The 21,792-nt window shown below is 40.0% G+C and overlaps 1 protein-coding gene across 1 annotated transcript in view; it reads left to right on the top strand.

Moving 5' to 3' along the window:
* Positions 1 to 3,143: 3,143 nt before the first annotated feature.
* GDI2 (GDP dissociation inhibitor 2) overlaps positions 3,144 to 21,792 on the top strand; it is a 43,846-nt gene continuing 25,197 nt past the window's right edge. The window contains exons 1-3 of the mRNA XM_065873046.1: positions 3,144 to 3,425; positions 14,518 to 14,625; positions 18,565 to 18,664. Of these exons, the coding sequence (XP_065729118.1) occupies positions 3,381 to 3,425; positions 14,518 to 14,625; positions 18,565 to 18,664 (253 nt within the window). The 5' untranslated portion in view covers positions 3,144 to 3,380. The remainder of the gene's footprint in view (positions 3,426 to 14,517; positions 14,626 to 18,564; positions 18,665 to 21,792) is intronic.

Below are 21,792 nucleotides of genomic sequence, written 5' to 3'. Positions count from 1 at the left end.
TTTAGTCCTTGTAGATCTAGGGATCAACTTCCAGGTCTCTTATTCATTCATCAGATATTTACTCATCACCTGCCAGGGACTCAGCAGGACTCAGGGAGTTTACATTCTGATCCACAGGCAGACAAAAAACAAGCAAATGATCAATTTATTTAAAAAAAGGAATGAGAGAAGTAAGCAGGGGGATGATGGAGAATAAAAGTTGAGGGGAACCCACTTTAGATAAAGTGGTCAGGGAAGATTTTTAAGCTGAAACTTAAGGAAGTGGAGAGAACTAGCTGTGAGAAGAGGTGCAGGAGGGGAAGTGAGGGTCGGTAGCCACAGGACTGCCAAGAGTGCAGGGCCCTCTGTTGGTTAAAAGCTCCACCAGATTCTAGGAACTGAAAGACTAGTGTGTTTGGAGTGTAGTGAGACAGAAGTATGGCAAGATGGAGCGGGAGAGGGAGAAGAGGCAGATTAAACAATACCTTTTAGGCCCTATTCAAGAATTTGTATTTTACTCTAAGTGCAAAACACAGGCAGAAGGAAGCATGAACGTGCTCTGATTCAAGTTTTAAGAAGATAATGGTCAGAACACCCAGGAGGGGGAATACTGGTTGAGAAACTTGTGGTTTTGGACAGAGAAAGACAGCCTGGACTAAGAAGGTTCACTCTAATTTTCTTTTCCTTGGACTCTGTCTCTTCCTTTGTGAAGTGGAGGCAGAGAAACAGATCAGCAAACAATTATTCCCCAGTGCCAAGTATAAATAAGACTGTCTCTGGACTCCTCTTGCTTTGTGTAAAGATTTGAAACATTTTCAAGGTTGATGGTGTTTTCTACTCCTTTCCACCAACCTACTTCCCCCCAACCTAAGGTTTCACACTCTATCAGGAACTGCCATCTGTGGCCTTTGATACACCGAACCAATTAGTGGCTTTTAAGCCACCGCACCATAAACAGTATTTGTTGTCTGCCAAGTTTGTTGGCAACTGGAATAGGTGGGGTGGAATCTGGATGGACTCAATCTGTTGAAGATTAGTTCTTTTTCTTTTGGTCTTTCTGCAGGGCCATAGGATTTATCTGCCAACAAAACTAAACTTGAGTGTAAGGGATCAGACTGAGGAGCCTTATTAACCTTAAATTCTGTTCTCTTATCTAATACCTTTAAGTTTTTCAGTAACTCCATGTGGGTATTGATGAACTATCCTTCACTTAAGACACGGCAACGTAATTCAGCTGATATGCTTAAAAGCTTCTTCAACATTCAGAGACTGATGGCAATATGTGAAAAAGGTTCTAATTAAAAAACAAATGAGTCAATATTTTCAGTCAGTTTAAAAACATAGGTAACATTATAAAAGCAGCCCCAGAGAGATCCCTTGTCCCTTCCGCCACATAAGGACACAGTGAAAAGACAGGGTGAACCAGGCAACTGGTCCTCACCAGACACAACTTGACCCTGTACTTCCTAGACTCCAGAACTGTAAGAAATAAATTCCTGTTGTTTGTAAACATGTTAGATACACATGACACCTGACTACTTAGAGAGTAACAGCAGGACTTTCTTAAGGCATCATCTGTTTAGCCAAAGAAAAGTCAGTTACACTGTTACACAATCTTTCAGTAGTCTAGTAACTTTGCACTTGATTTTTGTCTACTTGTAAAAATTCATTTGGTCACTAATGTATACAGATCCAATTAAGATTGAATATAGGGACTTCCCTGGTGGCCCAGTGGTTGGGACTTCACCTTCTAACTAGGGGGTACAATCCCTGGTGGGGGAGCTAAGATCCCGCGTGCCTCCTGGCTAAAAACCCAAAACATAAAACAGAAGCAATACTGTAACAAATTCAACACTCTAAAAATGGTCCACATCAAAAACATCTTTAAAAAAATTGTAAATTTAAGCAGCTTTCTTCTCCCTCCCCCCCACCTCCCCAAAAAAGTCCAACTTCCAATATAATATACCTTCTTAACCTCTAGTTAGGAGTGAAGAAACATTGTAAAAAATTGTTACATTCTTTCCTGAATCAGTGATTTAAACATGAAGGAAGGCAGATCTGTCTACCAAGATTTACTTTATGCTATCTATAATAGCACTTATCCAGCTATGTTTGAGAGTAAATCTTGAAGGAAATACCAACTCTTGTCTGCTGAGTATGCAGACCTGTCACAGGCTGAAAACACAGGTTGTCAAGGCCTTTAGGAACATGACTTTTATAGAAGGCCTGTATAGGGTCTACTCTCTGGTTGAGAACACAAGCCACAGCTTACACCTCACCCAGAGCTGGAGATGCCAAATAGAATCCTAAAAAAAGGGGTGTGTGTGTTTGGAGGGCCGGGCGGTCAGTGGTAGAGGGAATGGAAGGCAAACAGGGACTCTTTCCTGCTACACTCATGGCGTAAACCGATGCACATACTGGTCAGCTATTTTACAGCTGGTTTAAGTTATAGCCCTCAGTAGGCTCAGACCTGCTTCCAATCAAATCTGGCCTTCCCCTTTATGCGAAAGGTAACTTTTTAAAAGGAAGATTTTTTGTTCGTTTTTCGTTTTTTAAAATTCTTCTAAATTTCCTAAGGCTGCACAAGGGGCAATGCATCAAGCAAGGACGACATAGGGCGGGAAGAGAAAACAGTGATTTCTAAATTCCTTAAAATATGTTGGGTCCTTTTTCCTTCAGGAAAGGGAGGCAGGATAGAAAGAAAAGCAAGAGAAGTTGCAAAAGACCAGTCTAGGCGCGCCGTAGGGGCGCAGGGGGCTGAGCCGCAGCCAGGGTCAGGCCACATGGCGTCAGCTCCGGGTCTGCGGGGCCCCGGGCGGCCGTCCGCTGTCCTGGCCCAAAGTCCAAGGGCGGCGGCAAGGTTCCCGCTGGGCGGCGGGAGTAACGAACTGGACAGCTGCCTCCCGGCCGCAAGCACGCTCCCGCCCCAGCCCTCGGAGGCCAACACGCGATCGCCTCCGCCCCCAACCACGGTGGCAGCGCGCCGCGTGGAGAGCCGGATTCCACAAGGGGCACGGCCCGCCCTCTTCTCGCGAGAGGTAGGAAAAGAAGAAGGTTGGGCTGGCGACGGGGATCTAGCCAATGAGCGAGCGGGAAGGGCGTGATCGACGGCCTCCTCTGAGCCCCGCCCCGGCTGCAGAGGCCCCAGTCGCCGCCCGCCTCTCCTCTCCCTCCTTGCACTCCCTTCCCTCCCCGCCCCGCTCTTCTCTTTCCGTCTGAGGTGGCGGACGGCTCCCTCCTCGCCAGCTCCGTTTTCCCTCTGCTCCCGCTTCCCTTTTCCCTTGTGCCCGGGCCCGGCCTGAGCGCTTCCTCCGCCTCCTCAGGGTGGCCGCCTAGCTCCCGACCCCTAGAGTACTGCGCCTTTTCTTTTCTCTGGTCTTCCGTCCGCGCCCGGCCCCGCCATGAATGAGGAGTACGACGTGATAGTGCTGGGCACCGGCCTGACGGTGAGGCCCGGCGGGGAGGGGCGGGGGTCCCGGGGCCGGAGGCCGGAGTCCAGGGTCGGGAGGGGGCCGGCCGCACGCCCTGCTCAGCCCCCTTTTCCCCATCCCCGCGGGCCGCGCCGCGCCTCGCCTCCGAGGGTCTCCTCCGAGGGTCTCCGGGTGGGGCCGGTTTCCGCCGCGGTCTCGGGCCGCGCTCTGGAGCGGAGGCGGGTCGGGCCTGCGGCGGGGCCTGCGGGCCGGGCGGCGCATCGGGACGGGGAGGAGACACCGGGGGATGGAAAGCCCCGTCCGGCAGGTGCCTGGGCGGGTCGTGATGGCCGAGTAAGAGTAGGTGGGAAACGAGAGCCCGCTCTGCTGCAGCAGAGGCCGGAAAAGCCCGGATTGGTGTATTGATGCGTCTCCCTTACGGGTTGATGGCCTCTCGCGATTGGAAACAGAAAAGCAGCCGGCGGAGTGGGGGAGGGTGGAGGCCAATCACAGTGGCATTTCCTACTTAGACTTCAGCCGCTACTACTAGTCAGTGTCGGTGACGAGTCACTGGATAATCACTGTTTGGTAGGTAATTAAGTTCAATGAACTTACATTTTTGGAGAAAATTAGATTTCTTATCCTTCTCCCCCACTCCAGGTGAGAAGCATTATCCTTTCCTTTTAACCACCCTCCCATCCCACTTGAGCAACTGTAGAATGGAAATGAGTTTTCTCAAAATTTGTCTAGTCCATTCTCACCTGGCCTTTGCCATCTTTTCCTTTTGTGTGGTCTGTCCTTGCCTACATTGTCTCTTCTGGAGGCTTTCCCCTGAGAAAGAGGTTGGTGATGGGGTGCTAGAGGCCAGGTTCTCTATTACTGCATGGTGTGCGTAATACCATGGTAAATTTATTTTCCTGGCTGTCTGCTTAGAGAACTTTAGATAGTATTCTGCAAATAATACAGGCAGATGTTTTACTTCTTTTTGTGCTTTTAAAAGAAAATGAAGACTATTCATCTTGCAAAAGAATTCCATTTGAAGAGAGGACCATTTCCGTTATCAAAAGTTTTTTGGAAATTTGAAATTCTGACATTGGACTGCTTTGTTTTAAAAGATGAATACTGATTTTGATCTTGTGTATCCCATATAAACTGATCTCAAAGTCCAGAGTCATTTAATGTAAACCACTACAAATTTGTTGAAATGCATTGTAATCTCTGAAGATGGAATTAACATTTTTTTCAGCTAACACTCCAAAGTAACTATTTTAGATTTCTCTGGACAAGAGAAAACTGTCAAACTTGCATTTGGCCAGTTTTTTAGGAAAAGATTGTTGGGAACTAGAATGGCACTTTTCTGGCATGTCATTTTTCTATTTATGGTGATTTATGGTGATTGTTCGATAATACTCATTTCTGAATGCTTCATTATGTTTCAACAGTCCAGAAAAAGAAATGGGACTGGCTAGGAAATAGTACCGAATAGATGAGATTGCTTACCTAGAAAGCTATTTAGTCATTTTGAATGTGAGGTATTGGGTTGAATTTCTTTTTTGATGGTGAGTTGGAAGACTGTTAGATGCCTTAATGAATAGCCTACCCACTGCAGGGTGTTTTTTTTTCATTTTCTAAGTGCTTAATTGGGATTCTGAGCTGAGCTTATTAGTTTGTGGTGGATTTTGCCCACTGGAATGGGCACTGTTGTTGCCAGCATATTGTAAGAGCTAGTTAGTTCCACTGTTTTTCTACGGTTATTGCTGGTCTTTCAGATTTGCTCTTGATTAGGGCAGTTAAACACGGACAAATAAGTGCAAATCCTTTCTCATGCAGGTTTCTATATGCCTAATTCAGAAGTATCACTTTGTCTCAAAGAGGGCACAGTCTTATTGCATAACAACCAAGTTAAGATAATGCATCTTATTTAAATTTTCATTTGGATCAATTGTGACCGTTTTGGTGAATGATAGATGCATACTTAACTAGCAATCAGATAAATTTCTGCTGTCATTTATTATCTTATTTATTTTTGGCTGCATTGGGTCTTCGTTGCTGCACGCCGGTTTTCTCTAGTTGTGGCGGGGCGGGGCTACTCTTCCTTGCGGTGTGCGGGCTTCTCATTGCGGTGGCTTCTTGTTGCGGCGCACGGCTTCAGTAGTTGTGGCGCGTGGGCTTCAGTAGGTGTGGCTCGTGGGCTCTAGAGAGCAGGCTCAGTAGTTGTGGTGCACGGGCTTAGTTGCTCCGCAGCATGTGGGGTCTTTCCGGACCAGGGCTCAAACCCGTGTCCCCTGCGTTGGCAAGTGGATTCTTAACCACTGCGCTACCAGGGAAGTCCCGGGATGATTTTTTTTTTTTTTTCCGGTACGCAGGCTTCTCACTGTTGTGGCCTCTCCCGTTGCGGAGCACAGGCTCCGGACGCGCAGGCTCAGCGGCGGCCATGGCTCACGGGCCCAGCCACTCCGCGGCATGTGGTATCTTTCCGGACCGGGGCACGAACCCGTGTCCCCTGCATTGGCAGGCGGACTCTCAACCACTGCGCCACCAGGGAAGCCCCCCGGGATGATTTTGATAGTGATAAAATCTTATACCCTCATTTTTAGTGATACAGGGACTTTGATTACTTAAATGAAGAGATCACCAAAGTTAAAAAGCCTCAAATTATAATTAACTTTGAGTAATTGGTGTGAACATACCATTTACTTTTCTTAAATTTTGATTTATAAATATTTAGTGCCTGAGATTTAAGAACCTAAAAACAGGTGTGTGCTATCAGTTGTGGGTACCAAATACTGCATGATGCCTGTGTGTCAGTGCATTTTTTAGTGTGATTAACTTGTTACTTTTAATATAAAGTGTAAGGAAGTGTTAGGGTTCTCTGTGTTGCCTAATGTTGTCACTGTTTTGTATCGATTGTTACATCTAAAATAATAGTGCACAAATATTGATAGTAACTTTGATAAAGAAGGCATAAAGCAATTTAGTGTAAACTAGAGCAAAATCTTCATTCTGTCTAGGAGAAATGGAATATTTCATATAATTGAGTTCTTTAAGGAATTGAGGGCTATCCCTTTAAACAACCATAACTTTTAGAGAAAAACCTTTCAAATGGTATCACAACTTCTTTAACAGACTAAGGAACATAGTTAATGTACTGATAACAAAGATTTCACATCAGGAGGATTAATTACTGTTATGCTATAACATAATGAAGCCATTGAGACCTAGGGAGCTTTGTAGGAACTTTGGCCTTCTTAACTAAGCCCTCTTAGACTGCTCAGCTTTGGGAGTTAGTTCTACCGTCTACTTTTCATTTTTTCCTCTTTGCTTACTTTGGTTAGGCTGGTGACTGTCGACAGCCTCTGACCACTTAATTTGCTGTTTCTGATTGACTTTGGGCTTGGCAATAAGTTAATGAGTCTTCTCAGAAATAGTAATAAATAATAAAATAAGGGTAACTAGCGCCACAGCTGCTTGTGCTTCCCAGCAGTATTTTGTTTTGTTTTGTGCTACATGGTAATTTTCGTAAGGAGTTTTGAATCGAAAAGGACACTTTAGTGATATCTAACCAGATTATTCTCAGCAGTATTTGTTTAAAACATTGTTTTATATCCCAGCCATACTTTTCCTCCTTTCTCTTTATTAAAATTTTGTGACTTCAAAGAGGAGTTTTTGTACTGGATTTAAAAATCTTGAATTGCCTTTTATATTTACTCCTTGAAAATCCTTGCCATTGCTATTTGAGTTCTATGGACAAACAACTTTCTGTCCACTGCAGTAGTGATCATAGGACCAGTGTGTTCAAATGTCTTATTTTTGGAAGGTATAAATACTATGTAGGCAGTTTGTATTTTAAATCAGGCTTAAGCATACTGGTCCAGTAGAATAGAAGTAAAATCAGATATATTTCAGCATTTCGAGGTAGTAGTGAGACGTTTGGTTGTGAAGACCGCTAGGTAAACGTTTGGCTCGCATACATGATACCCTGCGGTTACCTTTATGTCCCCTCTCACAGCACCTGATTAAAGACTTACTGGAGTAATGGCCTACTCAATTTCAGTTACCTGTGACTGTTGTGCTCGATTATGGGCAATAAAAAGGCAAACACACCTGTCTGTGAGTAGCTTCTTCTCATGTGGGGGTAACTATAATATGAGTTAATATGAGAAAGTACTAAGTGCCATAAGGGAATTCACACATGTGGGAATTCAGATAGGGGAATCAGAAAAACCTGCATAAAGAAGGAGTTATTGAAGTTGGCTTTTAAAAATAATTGATAAGCAGGGTAGGGGGAAGGGGGTATTAGATGAAGGTAATCAAAAGGAACAAACTTAAGCTATAAGATAAGTACTAGGGATGTAATGTACAACATGATAAAGATAATGAACACTGTTGTATGTTATGAATGAAAGTTAAGAGCGTAAATCACAAGGAAAAGTGTATTTTTTCCATTTCTTTAATGTTGTATCTATGTGAGATGATGGATGTTAACTAAACCTATGTAATCATTTCATGTTGTATGTAAATCAAATCATTATGCTGTACACCTTAAGTCTTTACTGTGCTGTATGTCAGTTATATCTCAATAAAACTGAAAAAGTTTAAAAAAATATTGGTAAGTTTTGAACATGAGGAGGAATGATTTTCTAGGCAGAGAGAGCAGTGTAAGTCAGTATTAAGAAAAGGATATATATTTAGGGGAGAGGGAGTTTATTTTGTGTGAAACAGAAGGTATGAAGAGGTGTAATGGAAACAGTGTTGGAAAGAAGGTATATCACCAAGGATGCTGAAGATAGTAGGTTAAGAAGTTTGAATTTTATCTTCTAGGCCGAGAGAGGGTTTTGATCAGGAATGATCTAATTAGAGCCAAATTTCAAGAAAAGTTATCCTTGACAGCTTTTAATGAGATGCATTAGAGGGACAGAGACATTTAAAGAAACACTTATTCTGCTGAAAACTAACTTCCACTTTTATTGTTGCTGTAAGACGTATACCACTGAGATTAAATGATTTAAAAGTTTTCTAGTTAATACATTTTCTAGATGAGTATAAAGACACTTTTCTTTAAGATGACTTATTAGGTACCTTGTTTTCCTGATCACATTTTTGTGTGCATTTACTTTCTGTTTCTTTTTTTTTTTTTTTAATCACTCCAGAACTTTAAAATGCAGGAGGATTTAGAGTGTTAATAGTGTTTAGTTTGATCACTTGGAAGTTACATCAGAATTTTTTGTTTTACATCAGAATATTAACGTACTCTGGTTCTATTCTCTTCCAAGCCTGAGTTGCCCTCTAAGTAGGAAGGGGGGTGGGCATTAACTTTTCCAGGATACTGGGATACTATTTAGTACCAGTGGCCTTCGCAATTGTGTTTAGGTTTGTCACAGTTCATATATGGGAACACCATACAGGCTGCTTCACTACGTAAGAGGTACTTCGCCTAGTGTGCTTAGGTGCTGTCCGTTTGAGTTAGTTACTCTGATTATTGCAAACCTAGCTCTGTGTGTAGGTGCTGAAGGGAAGTGAGCCTCGGTATCACTGGTTTGGTCCTTCCTGACCATCACCGCACCCACACATCTGCACAGACTAGAATTTTGCTGCAGCTGAACTTCAAACATTTAGTTTAAGCTGGTTACCTCTTTATGTAGGCCAACATGAAGTGCCAGTTGGGTGGCAGATGCCATTATCTTAACTTGGATTCTGGGCCTGAGCTCAGTTTGGATGAAAGACCCACCTGAGATTGCCAGGCATCCTGTGTGCATCATTCATGCATGCATGCATTCACTTATTCATGCTGAGCACCTAATATGCTCTAAGCCCTAAAAATAAAAAATAAATAGGGCATAATAGCAAACGAAACACCAAAAAAAACTTGGATTCTGAAGATGGTTTTACAGTTTTAGTTATTTTGGTTTTGAGTCTGTATATTCTTATCCTGTTCAGGTCAGTTGTGGGTGAGCTTGAAATTAAGTGTGGAGCACTCTCATCTGTTAGTTTTAAAACTAATGTGTTCGTTAATATTCATTCATATATGTTTCCTGGTAAAAGTTATCAGTATTCTTGACACAGATGATGGATGGTCCAGGTTGTCTAGTGTGAAAAAAGGAAATTCACTTAGAGTATTTTCTCTGACTTTGATGTGCTTTGCTTTTTATTCTGTATTCACCAGATAGTAGTAGATTTTAATTTTGAGTTGTTAATTTGGGAAGATACTAAAATTTTGGGATCATTAATATATACCCTATACTCAGATGTGATTGGTTTTATCAGTGAATTAATGACTTCATCCCATGTTGTAAAGTAAAATTTAAAAGTATTATATTTGTGCTTCTATGTATTCTCTTGGCATTGTAAAAGCAATCTTTTATAGATGGGTTTAGAAGAACCAGTGAACCTGCAAATTATTAATTAGCTTTTAATATATTTGCTCCAGGTGATGCCTTTAAAGGTAGTTAGTATCAGCTCTTTGGACTGCTGAATCTTTATATTCCTGGGTCCTTTATTAGGCCTCAGCCTTCAGTGCTTGCTTTGGAGCCATGGTCCAGTGAGTGGGTCATGCTTATTTGCAGTGAAGTATGAAAAGTTATATATAGAAGCTGTGCAACACTCAAAGTTGCTTGCTGTGATTTTGCTTCCAAAAGTTGAACCGTGAAGTCTACTTTTGTCAACTGGAAATGTGACTATTTGGTTTTCCTTTGTTTATGTCATAATCTGTTTTTGAGATTGTAAATATTATTCTACTTTCATATAATATATTGAATCATATGTTAGTGCTTCTTTAGATTTTTTTAAGCAAGTGATTTGCTTTTGATAATATTGGAGTTAATTTTTACAGTTAAAATACTTTCAGTTCTGTTTATCAAGACCTCATTAAGAAAGTTAAAAGTCAAGCTGTGGAATGGATGAAGATATTTTCAATATATATATAACCAATAAAGCACTTTTAAATATCTAGAATATATAAGGAATTTTTGTATAGTAGTAAAAAAAAAAAAAAAGAAAGCCCACTTTAAAAATGGGCAAATAGGGCTTCCCTGGTGGCGCAGTGGTTGAGAGTCCACCTGCCGATGCAGGGGACGTGGGTTCGTGCCCCAGTCCGGGAAGATCCCACATGCAGCGGAGCGGCTAGGCCCATGAGCCGTGGCCGCTGAGCCTGTGCATCTGGAGCCTGTGCTCCGCAATGCGAGAGGCCACAACAGTGAAAGGCCCGCGTACGACAAAAAAAAAAAAAAAAAAAAAAATGGGCAAATAATATGAATAGGCACTTATCAAAAGAAGATACTACAATTATCAGTAAACTGAAAAAGTGCTCAGCCTCATTATTTGTCAGGAAATGTAAATTAAACCACATCCTAACTAGAATGACTAAAATTAAAAGGCCAGAACAAAATGTTGGGCAAGGATTTGAAACAACAGGAACTTTCATATACTGCTGACACAGCTTATGAAATTGGTACAACCATTTTGGAAAGCTGTTTGGCAGTATCTGTACTCTCCTTGATGTCTATCCAACAAGTGCATACATAAAAGACACATTGAGAATGTTTATAGAGCATTATTTGTAACAGCCCCAAACTGGAAACGATCCCAATGTCCACCTGTAATAGAATGGATAAATAAGTTGTGGAATATCTGTGCGGAGTATTCATTCAAAAGACTCCTATGGCTTTGTTACCCGCAGTGTGGTCCATGGATCAACTACTTCTGCAACACCTGAGAACTTACTAGAGATGCAGACAGTTACACCCCTCACCCCAGATACGCTGAATCAAAATCTACAGTTCCCCCAGGTGTTTAATAAGGTTTGAGCAGCACTGCTTTACTAGTGGTTCTTGAAACTGGTCCTGGACCAGCAGTATTCTCACCTGGGAACTGGTGAGAAATGCAGATTCTCAGGCTCCACCGCAGACCTGCTGACTCAGAAGCTCTGGGGGTGGGGCCCTGCGTTCAGGTTTAGCAAGCTGTCCCGGTGATGTGGATGCAAAGTAAAGTTTCAGAATCTGCTTAGAATTTACATTTCTAACAAGTTCACAAGGTGATACCAAATCAGGAGCTCTCTTTGAGATCCACTGTTGGTAGGGCTAGGCAAACCTGTAAAAGTCCACAGCTTTTTCAGGCCACTTGGTCTTTGTCACAGCTACAGTTCCACTGTGGTACAGTGAAAACAGCCAACATGTAAATGAATGGGCATGGGTGTTTACTGGAAAAACTTTATTTACAAATACAGCCTGCAAGCTGGATTTGGCTCCTGTACTTTAGAGACCCCTGCCGTATAGCAGTAAGAGTAAGAAAATTTCTATTGCAAACAAAACATGGATGAATCTTGTAAACATATGTTGACTAAAAGGTGTATACAAGAAGTGTATACTACAAGATTCTATTTATTCAGAGTTCAAAAACAGGTAGAACAAATCTTTGCTCTTAAAAGTCACGAGCGTGGCTGTGGGCTGAGGAGTGGTTATGGCTGGAGGTGGCCTGGAGTGCTCATAATGTTTCTTGATCTAAATAAGAAATGATGCACCCTCTTGGAGTAAAATTTGAACCTGATAGTAACTAATTTAAAATATTTTAAAAATATTAAAATGAATAGTACATTATGGAGGAGAATTTGAGATGTGTATGAATTTTTGAAAATAAAGATTTCAGAGTCAGGCTTCTAGGGGGATGAGCTTGTTCTCTGTTGTCTGGAGTCTTTGATAAATTTGAGAAGCACTAGGATTTATAAAGTTACAGAGAATTTCCTTTGTCATTAAAAAAAATAAAGCTCTTATCACCTAAACTCTGTTATAAGGGTTTTGGGTGAATGAATATCCCATCTCTGTGTTTCTTCTCATTAATCCATTAATTGGATTGACTTTCTTGACTGCTCCCCCACCCCATCTTGATTTGGTATGTCTTAGTATATTCACGCTTTGTTTACCTTTTTACTGAGAGTGATGGTTTATAATCCTCTGTTGATTGTCAGTTGATTAATGGTTATCTTGGATGCTTCATTTAGGGCTCTAGTTCTCAAATTCTTGGTCTCAGGATCTATTTACACTCTTAAAAATTGAGGTCCCTGAAGAGCTTTTGCTTGTAAGAGTATCTGTCAGTATTTATCCTATTAGAAATCAATGCTGAGAAATTAAAAAATGTTTTTTATTCACTTAAAGATAATGGTGATAAACTCATTACATGTTAACATGAATAACAGTTTTTTGAAGTATAACTGTGTTTTCCAAAACAAAAAAATTTATGAGAAGAGTATGGTTGTTTTACATTTTCTGCACATCTCTTTAATATCTAGTTTAAAAGATAGCCGATTCTTATCTGCTTTGGTGTTCAGTCTTTCATAATTTTTGTCATAGCTGAAGTATATGAAGAAAATCAGGCTTTAGACAGATGTGTAGTTGGAAAAAGGAGGAGTATTTTAATAGCCTTTCAGATTGTTGTGCGTATCCTTTTATAATTTACACCTAAACACAAGTGGCAGGGTATTTTTAAAGATTAATTGCAATAGGAAATTTGAAACCACATCAGTGAACATTTCTTATTCCGTTACATTAAAATCCGTTAATCTAGCTTGCACTTTGAATTTCTCTTTTAACCTCCTGTATGATTTTGTAACATCATTCATTGGTCACTTGGGAAAGTACTGTTTTACTTAGTAATGCAGGTCTTCTGAATTGCTGACACATTTTGTTACGCCATGTCAAAAGCTCATATTTGTTAATATCACTGATGTCTGAAAAGTCCTTTAAGTATTGGGGATCTGATGTACCCATGGTGGTGGATATAAGTTTTCCAAAATTCTGATTTTCATTCAAAAATTTTTTTCAATACATTTTATTTATTTTTAATATTTGGCTGTGTTGGGTCTTCATTGCTGCGCGTGGGCCTTCTCTAGTTGTGCCGAGCAGGGGCTACTCTTGCTTGCATTGGCTTCTCATTGCAGTGGCTTCTCTTGTTGCAGAGCATGGGCTCTAGGTGTGTGGGCTTCAGTGGTAGTGGCACATGGGCTCAGTAGTTGCGGCTTGTGGGCTGTAGAGCACAGGCTCAGTAGTTGTGGCACATGGGCTTAGTTGCTCCGTGGCATGTGGGATCTTCCCGGACCAGGGATCGAACCCGTGTCCTCTGCATTGGCAGGCGGATTCTTAACCATTGCGCCACCAGGGAAGTCCCTCATTCAGAATTTTGACTTTTTATTTTTGGCCATAAATACTGTTGGTTATTTTCCTTGACATTCATTTTTGAGAAAATGTCTGCCAAAATCCTAAGTCTGAGTAATCATAGTTAGTCAGTTATTTTTCTACTTAAAAATGATGATCCATGGGGCTTCCCTGGTGGCACAGTGGTTAAGAATCCGCCTGCCGATGCAGGGGACACAGATTCAAGCCCTGGTCCGGGAAGATCCCACATGCTGCAGAGCAACTAAGCCCATGAGCTACAACTACTGAGCCCCCGTGCCACAACTACTTAAGCCCGCATGCCTAGAGCCTGTGCTCCGCAATAAGAGAAGCCACCACAATGAGAAGCCCACGCGCAGCAACAAAGACCCAATGCAGCCAAAAATAAATAAATAAAAATAAGTATATTAAAAAAAAATGATGATCCATGAAAAAAGTAGCTAGGTCAGCTTACAAATCAGTCGCACAAAAGGCTTTCCTTGAGCTAGAATTGCTTTATGTGAACTTCCTGTTTTGCTACATGGGATATTTAAAAGATGGGTGTTCAAGGGTGTTGTTAACAGAGGTGATTTTTAATGCTTCATCAAGGATAGTGTTAAGTGAAAGTGGCCTTGTTTTTTTAAACCATGAGTGCCTTGTGGTGAAGAATATAATGACTAGTGCAGTTAGAGCCAACGCCTTAATTTGCTTTATCCACCATTGATCTTCTGCTGTCAGTGCAAGTATAACACAGTGGGAAAAAATGATGTCTTAGTGTTATTATGAAAATAGTTTAAACCTTGGGACTCAGAACACACTTTGAACCCTGGTTGCTTTAGGGCTTTGTCTTTAAAAATTACATCAAATATTGCATATACATAAGTATTAATTACTAAAAGAATGTTTAATGACAGGCTTGTAAAAATTATCTGTTTGAAACATGCAGTAGCATTTTCCTTCCTTTGAAGATACTTTTGCTTTCCCTGTAGGAATGTATCCTGTCAGGTATAATGTCAGTGAACGGAAAGAAAGTTCTTCACATGGATAGAAACCCATATTATGGAGGAGAGAGTGCATCTATAACACCGCTGGAAGATGTAAGTATTAAAATAAATTAATGTCCCTTTTGTACTTTGAGTCTTTTACTTGTGAATCTCTACTTTTTTATAGATGGTTTTAATTTTGTTTTATTAAATAGATTATCTGTAACATCATAATTTTCAGGAGCTCCTAGTTTGGGGCTTGTAGATATTTAAATTGTGACCTTTGTTGCCATCTGGAGCAGTTATCTGTTCCCTCTTGAAGTTAATAGAGTGTAGACTTGACAGGCTGCATGGAGGGTACCTGTTGATGAAGACCTAACATACGCCAGGCACAGTGCCAGTGCTTTCTACATGGTCTTAGTTATCTTCCCAGTCACTCAAAGAGATTTTATCCCCATTTTTTTAGATTGCAAAATAGTTTCTGTGGGCTTAAGATCACAGAGACGGGCTGATAACCCAGGTTATATGATTCCAAAGCTTAGTTCCTTTTTCTTTTAATTTATTTTATTGAAGTACAGTTGATTTACAATGTTATGTTAATTTCTGCTGTACAGCAGAGTGATTCAGTTACACATATATATATTCTTTTTTAAATTTTATTTTATTTACATTTATTTTTGGCTGCATTGGGTCTTTGTTGGTGCATGCAGGCTTTCTCTAGTTGTGGTGAGCAGGGGCTACTCTTTGTTGTGGAGCATAGGTTTCTCATTGTGGTGGCTTCTCTTGTTGCCGAGCATGGGCTCTAGGTGCACAGGCTTCAGTAGTTGTGGCACGTGGGCTCTGGAGCCCAGGCTCCGTGGTTGTGGCACGCGGGCTTAGTTGCTCTGCGGCATGTGGGATCTTCCCAGACCAGGTCTTGAACCCGTGTCCCCTGCATTGGCAAGTGGATTCTTAACCACTGTGCCACCAGGGAAGCCCCCCATATATATTCTTTTTCATATTATTTTCCATTGTGGTTTTTCACAGGATATTGAATACAGTTCCCTGTGCCATACAGTACCTTATTGTTTGTCTGCTCTAGTTTGTATCTTCTAATCCCAAAGTTGCACTCCATCTATCCTCCAGCTTCCCTCCCCCTTGGCAACCACAAGTCTGTTCTCTGTGTCTGTGAGTCAGTTTCTGTTTTGTAGATAGATTCATTTGTGTCATATTTTAGATACCACATATAAGTGATATCATATGGTATTTCTTCCTCTTTCTGACTTACTTCACTTAGTATGATAATCTCTAGGTCCATCATGTTGCTGCAAATGGCATTATTTCATTCTTTTTTATGGCTGAGTAGTATTGCATTGTATATATGTACCACATCTTCTTTATCCATCCCTCTGTTGATGGATATTTAGGTGTTTCCATGTCAAAGCTTAGTTCCTTTTGCTATACTCTGTGCTTCCTGCTTCTTTAGAAAATGAGCACATGAAGCATTTCCAAAGTGTGTTTTACTAAGTATATTTATTTCTCTGTGTGGGGTTTGTTCGCCATCCACGTGTATGAATCTGAGCTGTACTGTGCTTTATAGGAGATATATAGATATTGTCAGTTACTTTTAAAATAGTGACTTTGATGAAATAAACTTAATGTTTATATCAAAAAGGTTTTTTCTCTATATTCAGGCATATAGGGAAGTTGAAAGAATAATACCAGTGGAATATTTTTTTGCTTCATGTCTGTTTGTGTTATTGGTTTTGAACCATTGAAAGTAATAGACATGATACTTGACCTAAATATTTCAGCATTCATCTGTGAAGAACAACATTCTCCAACATAATCATAATATCATTATCACACTTAAGAAAAGTAACAATAATATCCAGACTATATTCAAATCCCCCATTGAACCCAAGAATGTTGTATATTGCTGTGTAGGAGTGGTTTGTTTTCTTTTTATTTTAAACTAGTTTAAGCATTGCCTTTTGTGTTGTTTCCCTTTATTCTCTTAATCTACAAAAGTCTCGCCACCTCTTTTCTTTTGGCAAGTCTAGGCCAGTTTATAAGAAGGTATTGTTGGGCACTTCATACTGCATCCCATAAGGAGGCACAGTGCCTGCATCAGCATCACTGTTCATGATGCTCAATTTGATCTGATTGAGGTGATGACCACTGACCTCTCCATTGTAAATCATCTGTGGAGCGATGTGCTGGTGTCATTCCTTCTTCACCTAGTATATTTATTAGCTAGTGTTAAGTAAGATGAGCAAGCTGTCCTGTTTCTTTTTTTTTTTTTTTTTTTTTTTTGCGGTACGCGGGCCTCTCACTGTTGTGGCCTCTCCCGTTGCGGAGCGCAGGCTCCAGACGCGCAGGCTCAGCGGCCATGGCTCATGGGCCCAGCTGCTCCGCGGCATGTGGGATCTTCCCGGACCGGGGCACGAACCCCTGTCCCCTGCATCGGCAGGCGGACTCTCAACCCCCGTGCCACCAGAGAAGCCCCCTTTTTTTTTTGATTTAATTTTTATTTTATATTGGAGTATAGTTGATTTATAATGTTGTTAGTTTCAGGTGTATAGCTAAGTGATTTAGTTATATATATACATATATCCATTCTTTTTCAGATTCTTTTCCCATATAGCTTATTATAGAATACTGAGTAGAGTTCCCTGTGCTATATAGTAGGTCCTTGTTGATTATCTGTTTTATATATAGTGGTGTGTGTATGTTAATCACAAACTCCTAGATTATCCATCCCTTGCGTGTTTCTCCTTTGTTAACCATAAGTTTGTTTTTGAAATCTGAGTCTGTTTCTGTGTTTTGAATAAGTTCATTTGTATCATTTTTTCTTTAGATTCCACGTGTAAGTGATATCATATGGTATTTGTCTTCCTCTACTGACTTACTTCACTTAGTATGATAATCTCTAGGTCCACCCATGTTGCTGCAAATGGCATTACTCCATTCTATTTTATGGCTGAATAATATTCCATTGTATATATGTACCATATCTTCTTTATCCATTCCTCTGCTGATGGACATTTAGGTTGCTTCTATGTCTTGGCTATTGTAAATAGTGCTGCAATGAACATTGGGGTGCATGTGTCTTTTTGAATTATGGTTTTCTTCACATATATGCCCAGGAGTGGGATTGCTGGATTATATGGTAGCTCTCTTTTTAGGTTTTTAAGGAAGCTCCATGCTGTTCTCCATAGTGGCTACACCAATTTACATTCCCACCAATAGTGTAGGAGGGTTCCCTTTTCTCCGCACCCTCTCCAGCATTTATTGTTTGTAGACTTTTTGATGATGGCCATTCTTACTGGTGTGAGGTGATTTGCATTTCTCTAATAATTAGTGATGTTGAGCATTTTTTCATGTGTTTTTGGCCATATATATGTCTGTGTAGAAATGTCTGTTTAGATCTTTTGCCCATTTTTTGACTGGGTTGTGTACTCTTTTTTAATATACTCAAGAACTTGGGGGTTTTTATTGAGTGAATATATACCACGTTTGCTTGTTCTGTTCCATCTTAGCAATAGAATTCATGAGTTTGAATGAATATTAAATTTTAAGCTGCAAGCTGCTTTTAGAGCCTCAAACTCTCATGTAAATTATAAATTAACTGGAACTAATTTTAATTGTCTTTTCTGATTTGAATAATCCAAAATTTATTTTTAACTCCCTATGTAACCACAGAAGCAAAATTAAGCCTTTGTTAGCCTTTTATTTAATAGAGAATGAATTTAAATGATTTCTACAAATAGTAAGGGATGTTTCTGCAAAACTGGTACATCATAACAAATAGTTTGTTTTGTATTTCTGCTAGTTAAAAGCAAATACCCACCACCTCTGCAATATTTATTTTGGCATTCATGAGTTGAGTAATATATTTAATTTACACATGTATTGGAATAGTGTTAAATGTTCTGATTAAAAATGAAATGCACTTGTACTTTACCTCATGTTGGTGGTATTTAGTTATACCAAAATCACTTCATCAAAAAATAGTTGTGCAATGAAAGTTAAATTTTGTTACATTATGGGTGTTTTTTGTTTTGGTTTTAGTTATACAAAAGATTTAAAATACCTGGAGCACCACCAGCATCAATGGGGAGAGGAAGAGACTGGAATGTTGACTTAATTCCCAAGTTCCTTATGGCAAATGGTAAAGAATTCCAACTTAAATTTATGATAGTACATTGAATCCAATTTGAAAATAGAAAGTAACTGTTGACAGAGAGTGCTACTCCGGGTATGTGGAAGTGGATTCTGTTGAATGGCAACGGTATGGTGAGTAATAGGGCCCATTAGAGGCATCTAGAGTTGGTAAGTTAAGAATGGAGGGAAGAGGGGGTGACTTCTTAGTAATTGGTTTTGGAGAAACAAAATTATGCTGTGGCATAATATCAGAATCGTAAGCATTTGTAACAGACTTTCCTCTTGATACTTTGGTGACAGTCTTAGGTAACTGGGCCTTCAGAAACAGCCATATTAATGTTTTTTTCTAGTTTGTAAGCTTTCACAATTATTTTTTCATATTAGTTTTTTCTCATTTTTTTTCTTTTTTCCTTCCGTTTTATTGAGATATAATTGACATACAGCACTGTATAAGTTTAAGGTATACAGCATAATGATCTGACTTACATATATTGTGAAGATTACCGTAGTAAATTTAGTGAAAATCCATCATCTCATATAGATACAAAAAAGAAAAAGGAAAAAAATGTTTTTTTTTTCTTGTGATGAGATTTCTTAGGATCCACTCTCTTAACAACCTAGGTCCCCTTTAAATGCTGGAAGATAAGGACTCACTGGCAGCTGCCTCCCTTAGATAAGGCCTCCTGAGCTCTCAGGTTCCCCTCAGCTTCCACCACTTCCTACCTTCCCTTAAGCCCAGTCCACCTTGCTCATTTCTATTACCTGCCTGGCCTCAGTAGGAAATGAGTTTGCAAACTGGTCTGTAACATGCTAGGCTAGATAGAGAGAAAAGGACAGGCAGGTGGGCGGGCAGGGGATGGGGGGCGGTAAGCAAGTAAATGTGAGTGAGTGAACAGTGAGAGACATAAATGCTCACATTCCAGGTAGGTCCCTTAACTCAGTTAAGGAACTGATCCACACACTGTGTACACTTTCCTCACTACACATGGAACTGGGTGGAACAGACATTTCCCAGGACAGTGTCTTCTGTTCATCAACTCCCATGGAACAGCTGGGGCACCTGACAAGGAATAAAAGGGAACTGAAAACAAATGATTGCATAATGTGTTAATGGCATTGCAGTAGTATAAAAAGTGTGACTTTTTTCAAATAATTATCATAATCAAGTTATATTAAAAGAAAAATTCCTACAAAGGCAATAATTTTGGTGTGTGCAGAATTCCAATCTCAAATCTTAACTTTTGGTAAATAAATACTAATAACGTCTTTGTGGCTGCTCTCAAATGTATGCCAGTCAGAAGATCTTCTTGAAGTTCACTCATCAATAGAAACATGGACACATCTCACTGTAATGCAGCAGAAATGGCAGCTATGAAGTCATAACTACGGCCTTAGGTGGCCCCAAGGAACACTGCAGTGGTAGAGTGGATCCACCCTCCTGGTCGGCGACCATGGCTTTCAGCAGGGTTCATATCACAGAACAGAGGGCTCATGCACTGGGGGTACTTGGAGATCATCTGATGATTCACTTTACCTCACAGAACACGAAGAGTAAGAAGAAACTGGATTCAGTATGCTCTAGTGGGCTTTTTCTTTTCTTTTTTTTTGTGGGGGGAGGTCTTTTGTGTGCTTTAAAAATAATGTGAAGTCCCTAGGTAACACCAAAGAGCTCAGTGAAGTCTGAATGATCTGACACTGTTCAATATACATGAAACTTTAAGACAGCTGAGTGGATTTATTTCTGTACATCCTTTTGAGAATCACTAATATTACTGGTTCACACTTGTGGGTCATTTCTGTTAGGAAATTTTTTAAAGGTATATGAAGGCAGGGAGTAGAAAAGGAAATAAGGCCAAGGCAGAGAGAAGGAGGTGGAAGAGGCGAGAAAATGGAGGAAAGTAATGCCTTAAGACTTTGCAAAGTTCAGTTCATGGACTAAGGGGCACTTGGAGCTGGTTGGAAATGCAGAATCTCGGGCGTTACCTACAACTACCCAAGCAAAATTTGTATTTTAATAAGAGCCCCGGGCCATTCCTAAGCAGAATGATGTTAGAGAAGCACTGCCTTAACAGTCCATTGCAGGCTTTTTAATGTCAGAAAAAGGTGACATACGGTGAGAGAACTTCACAAAATGTCTTTACCTGGGTGACCCCAGACCACCTACAAAACCTGTCTGAGCTTCATTTCCTTATCTGTAAAATGGAGATGATAATAATAGTAATGTGATAGGGTGGTTCTGAGGATTGAGGGAGTTGTTAAATAACCCTTTCAAAGGTCTTGGCATAGAATAAGTAATGGATGTTCATTAGATTTTTGTTTTTAAAACGCATCACGGTATTTTCTTAGTTCCTGGTTTAATGGGTATATTATTTTAGAACATTATAATTTTAGCTGTTGAATTTTTTGAAATTTTTTTTCGCTAGGCAAACTAACAAACTAATCCTTAACACAAACTAGAAATTTAAAATATACTCTTTTTCTCATATTTTTAGTTAGAGGAGTATCTTTAAATTGCATCTTGTGATTTTTAGCATCTTTTTCTGAGATGACGTTGAAAAACTAAATTGTAAGTATAAGTCTATTTTATGTCCCATGAAATAAAGTATGTACCACCCTTTCCCCCTTTTTTGAATTTATGTTCTGTAATTTGGGAATATGTTCAGTGGAAAGATCCTATTGGAATTTTCTCTGAAATTTGAAGTTAAATAACTGAATTATCTTGAGGTTAATTGTAAACACAAAGTTTTTATTATATAAATAATAAAATTATTTAATTAAAATTAGAAAACACAGATAAGCAGAAAGGAAATAAAATTTTCATAACCAGAATCTTATTGTTTAGAATCATGGTTAATATTCTGGTGTATCACCTGCCAGTTTCCCCCCCACCTCTTCCCAGTTAACATGTTTTTCAGTCAGTATACTGTGAACATTTAAAAGAGAGAGGGAGGGATGGAACCAGGGGCTGGAGAGGATAATAAATCTCATTGTATACTCCTGGAAGTGTAGTATGGGGATAAAGGCAGTAATTTTCTTTCTTACTTTAAAAATATTTATTTATTTGGTTGTGTCAGGTGTTAGTTGTGGCAGGTGGGCTCCTTAGTTTCATTCATGAGCTCCTTAGTTGTGGCATGT

The sequence above is a fragment of the Phocoena phocoena genome, chromosome 2 (genome assembly GCF_963924675.1).
Source record: "Phocoena phocoena chromosome 2, mPhoPho1.1, whole genome shotgun sequence".
NCBI lineage: Eukaryota > Metazoa > Chordata > Mammalia > Artiodactyla > Phocoenidae > Phocoena > Phocoena phocoena.
This window is presented reverse-complemented; position numbering and strand designations above follow the sequence as displayed.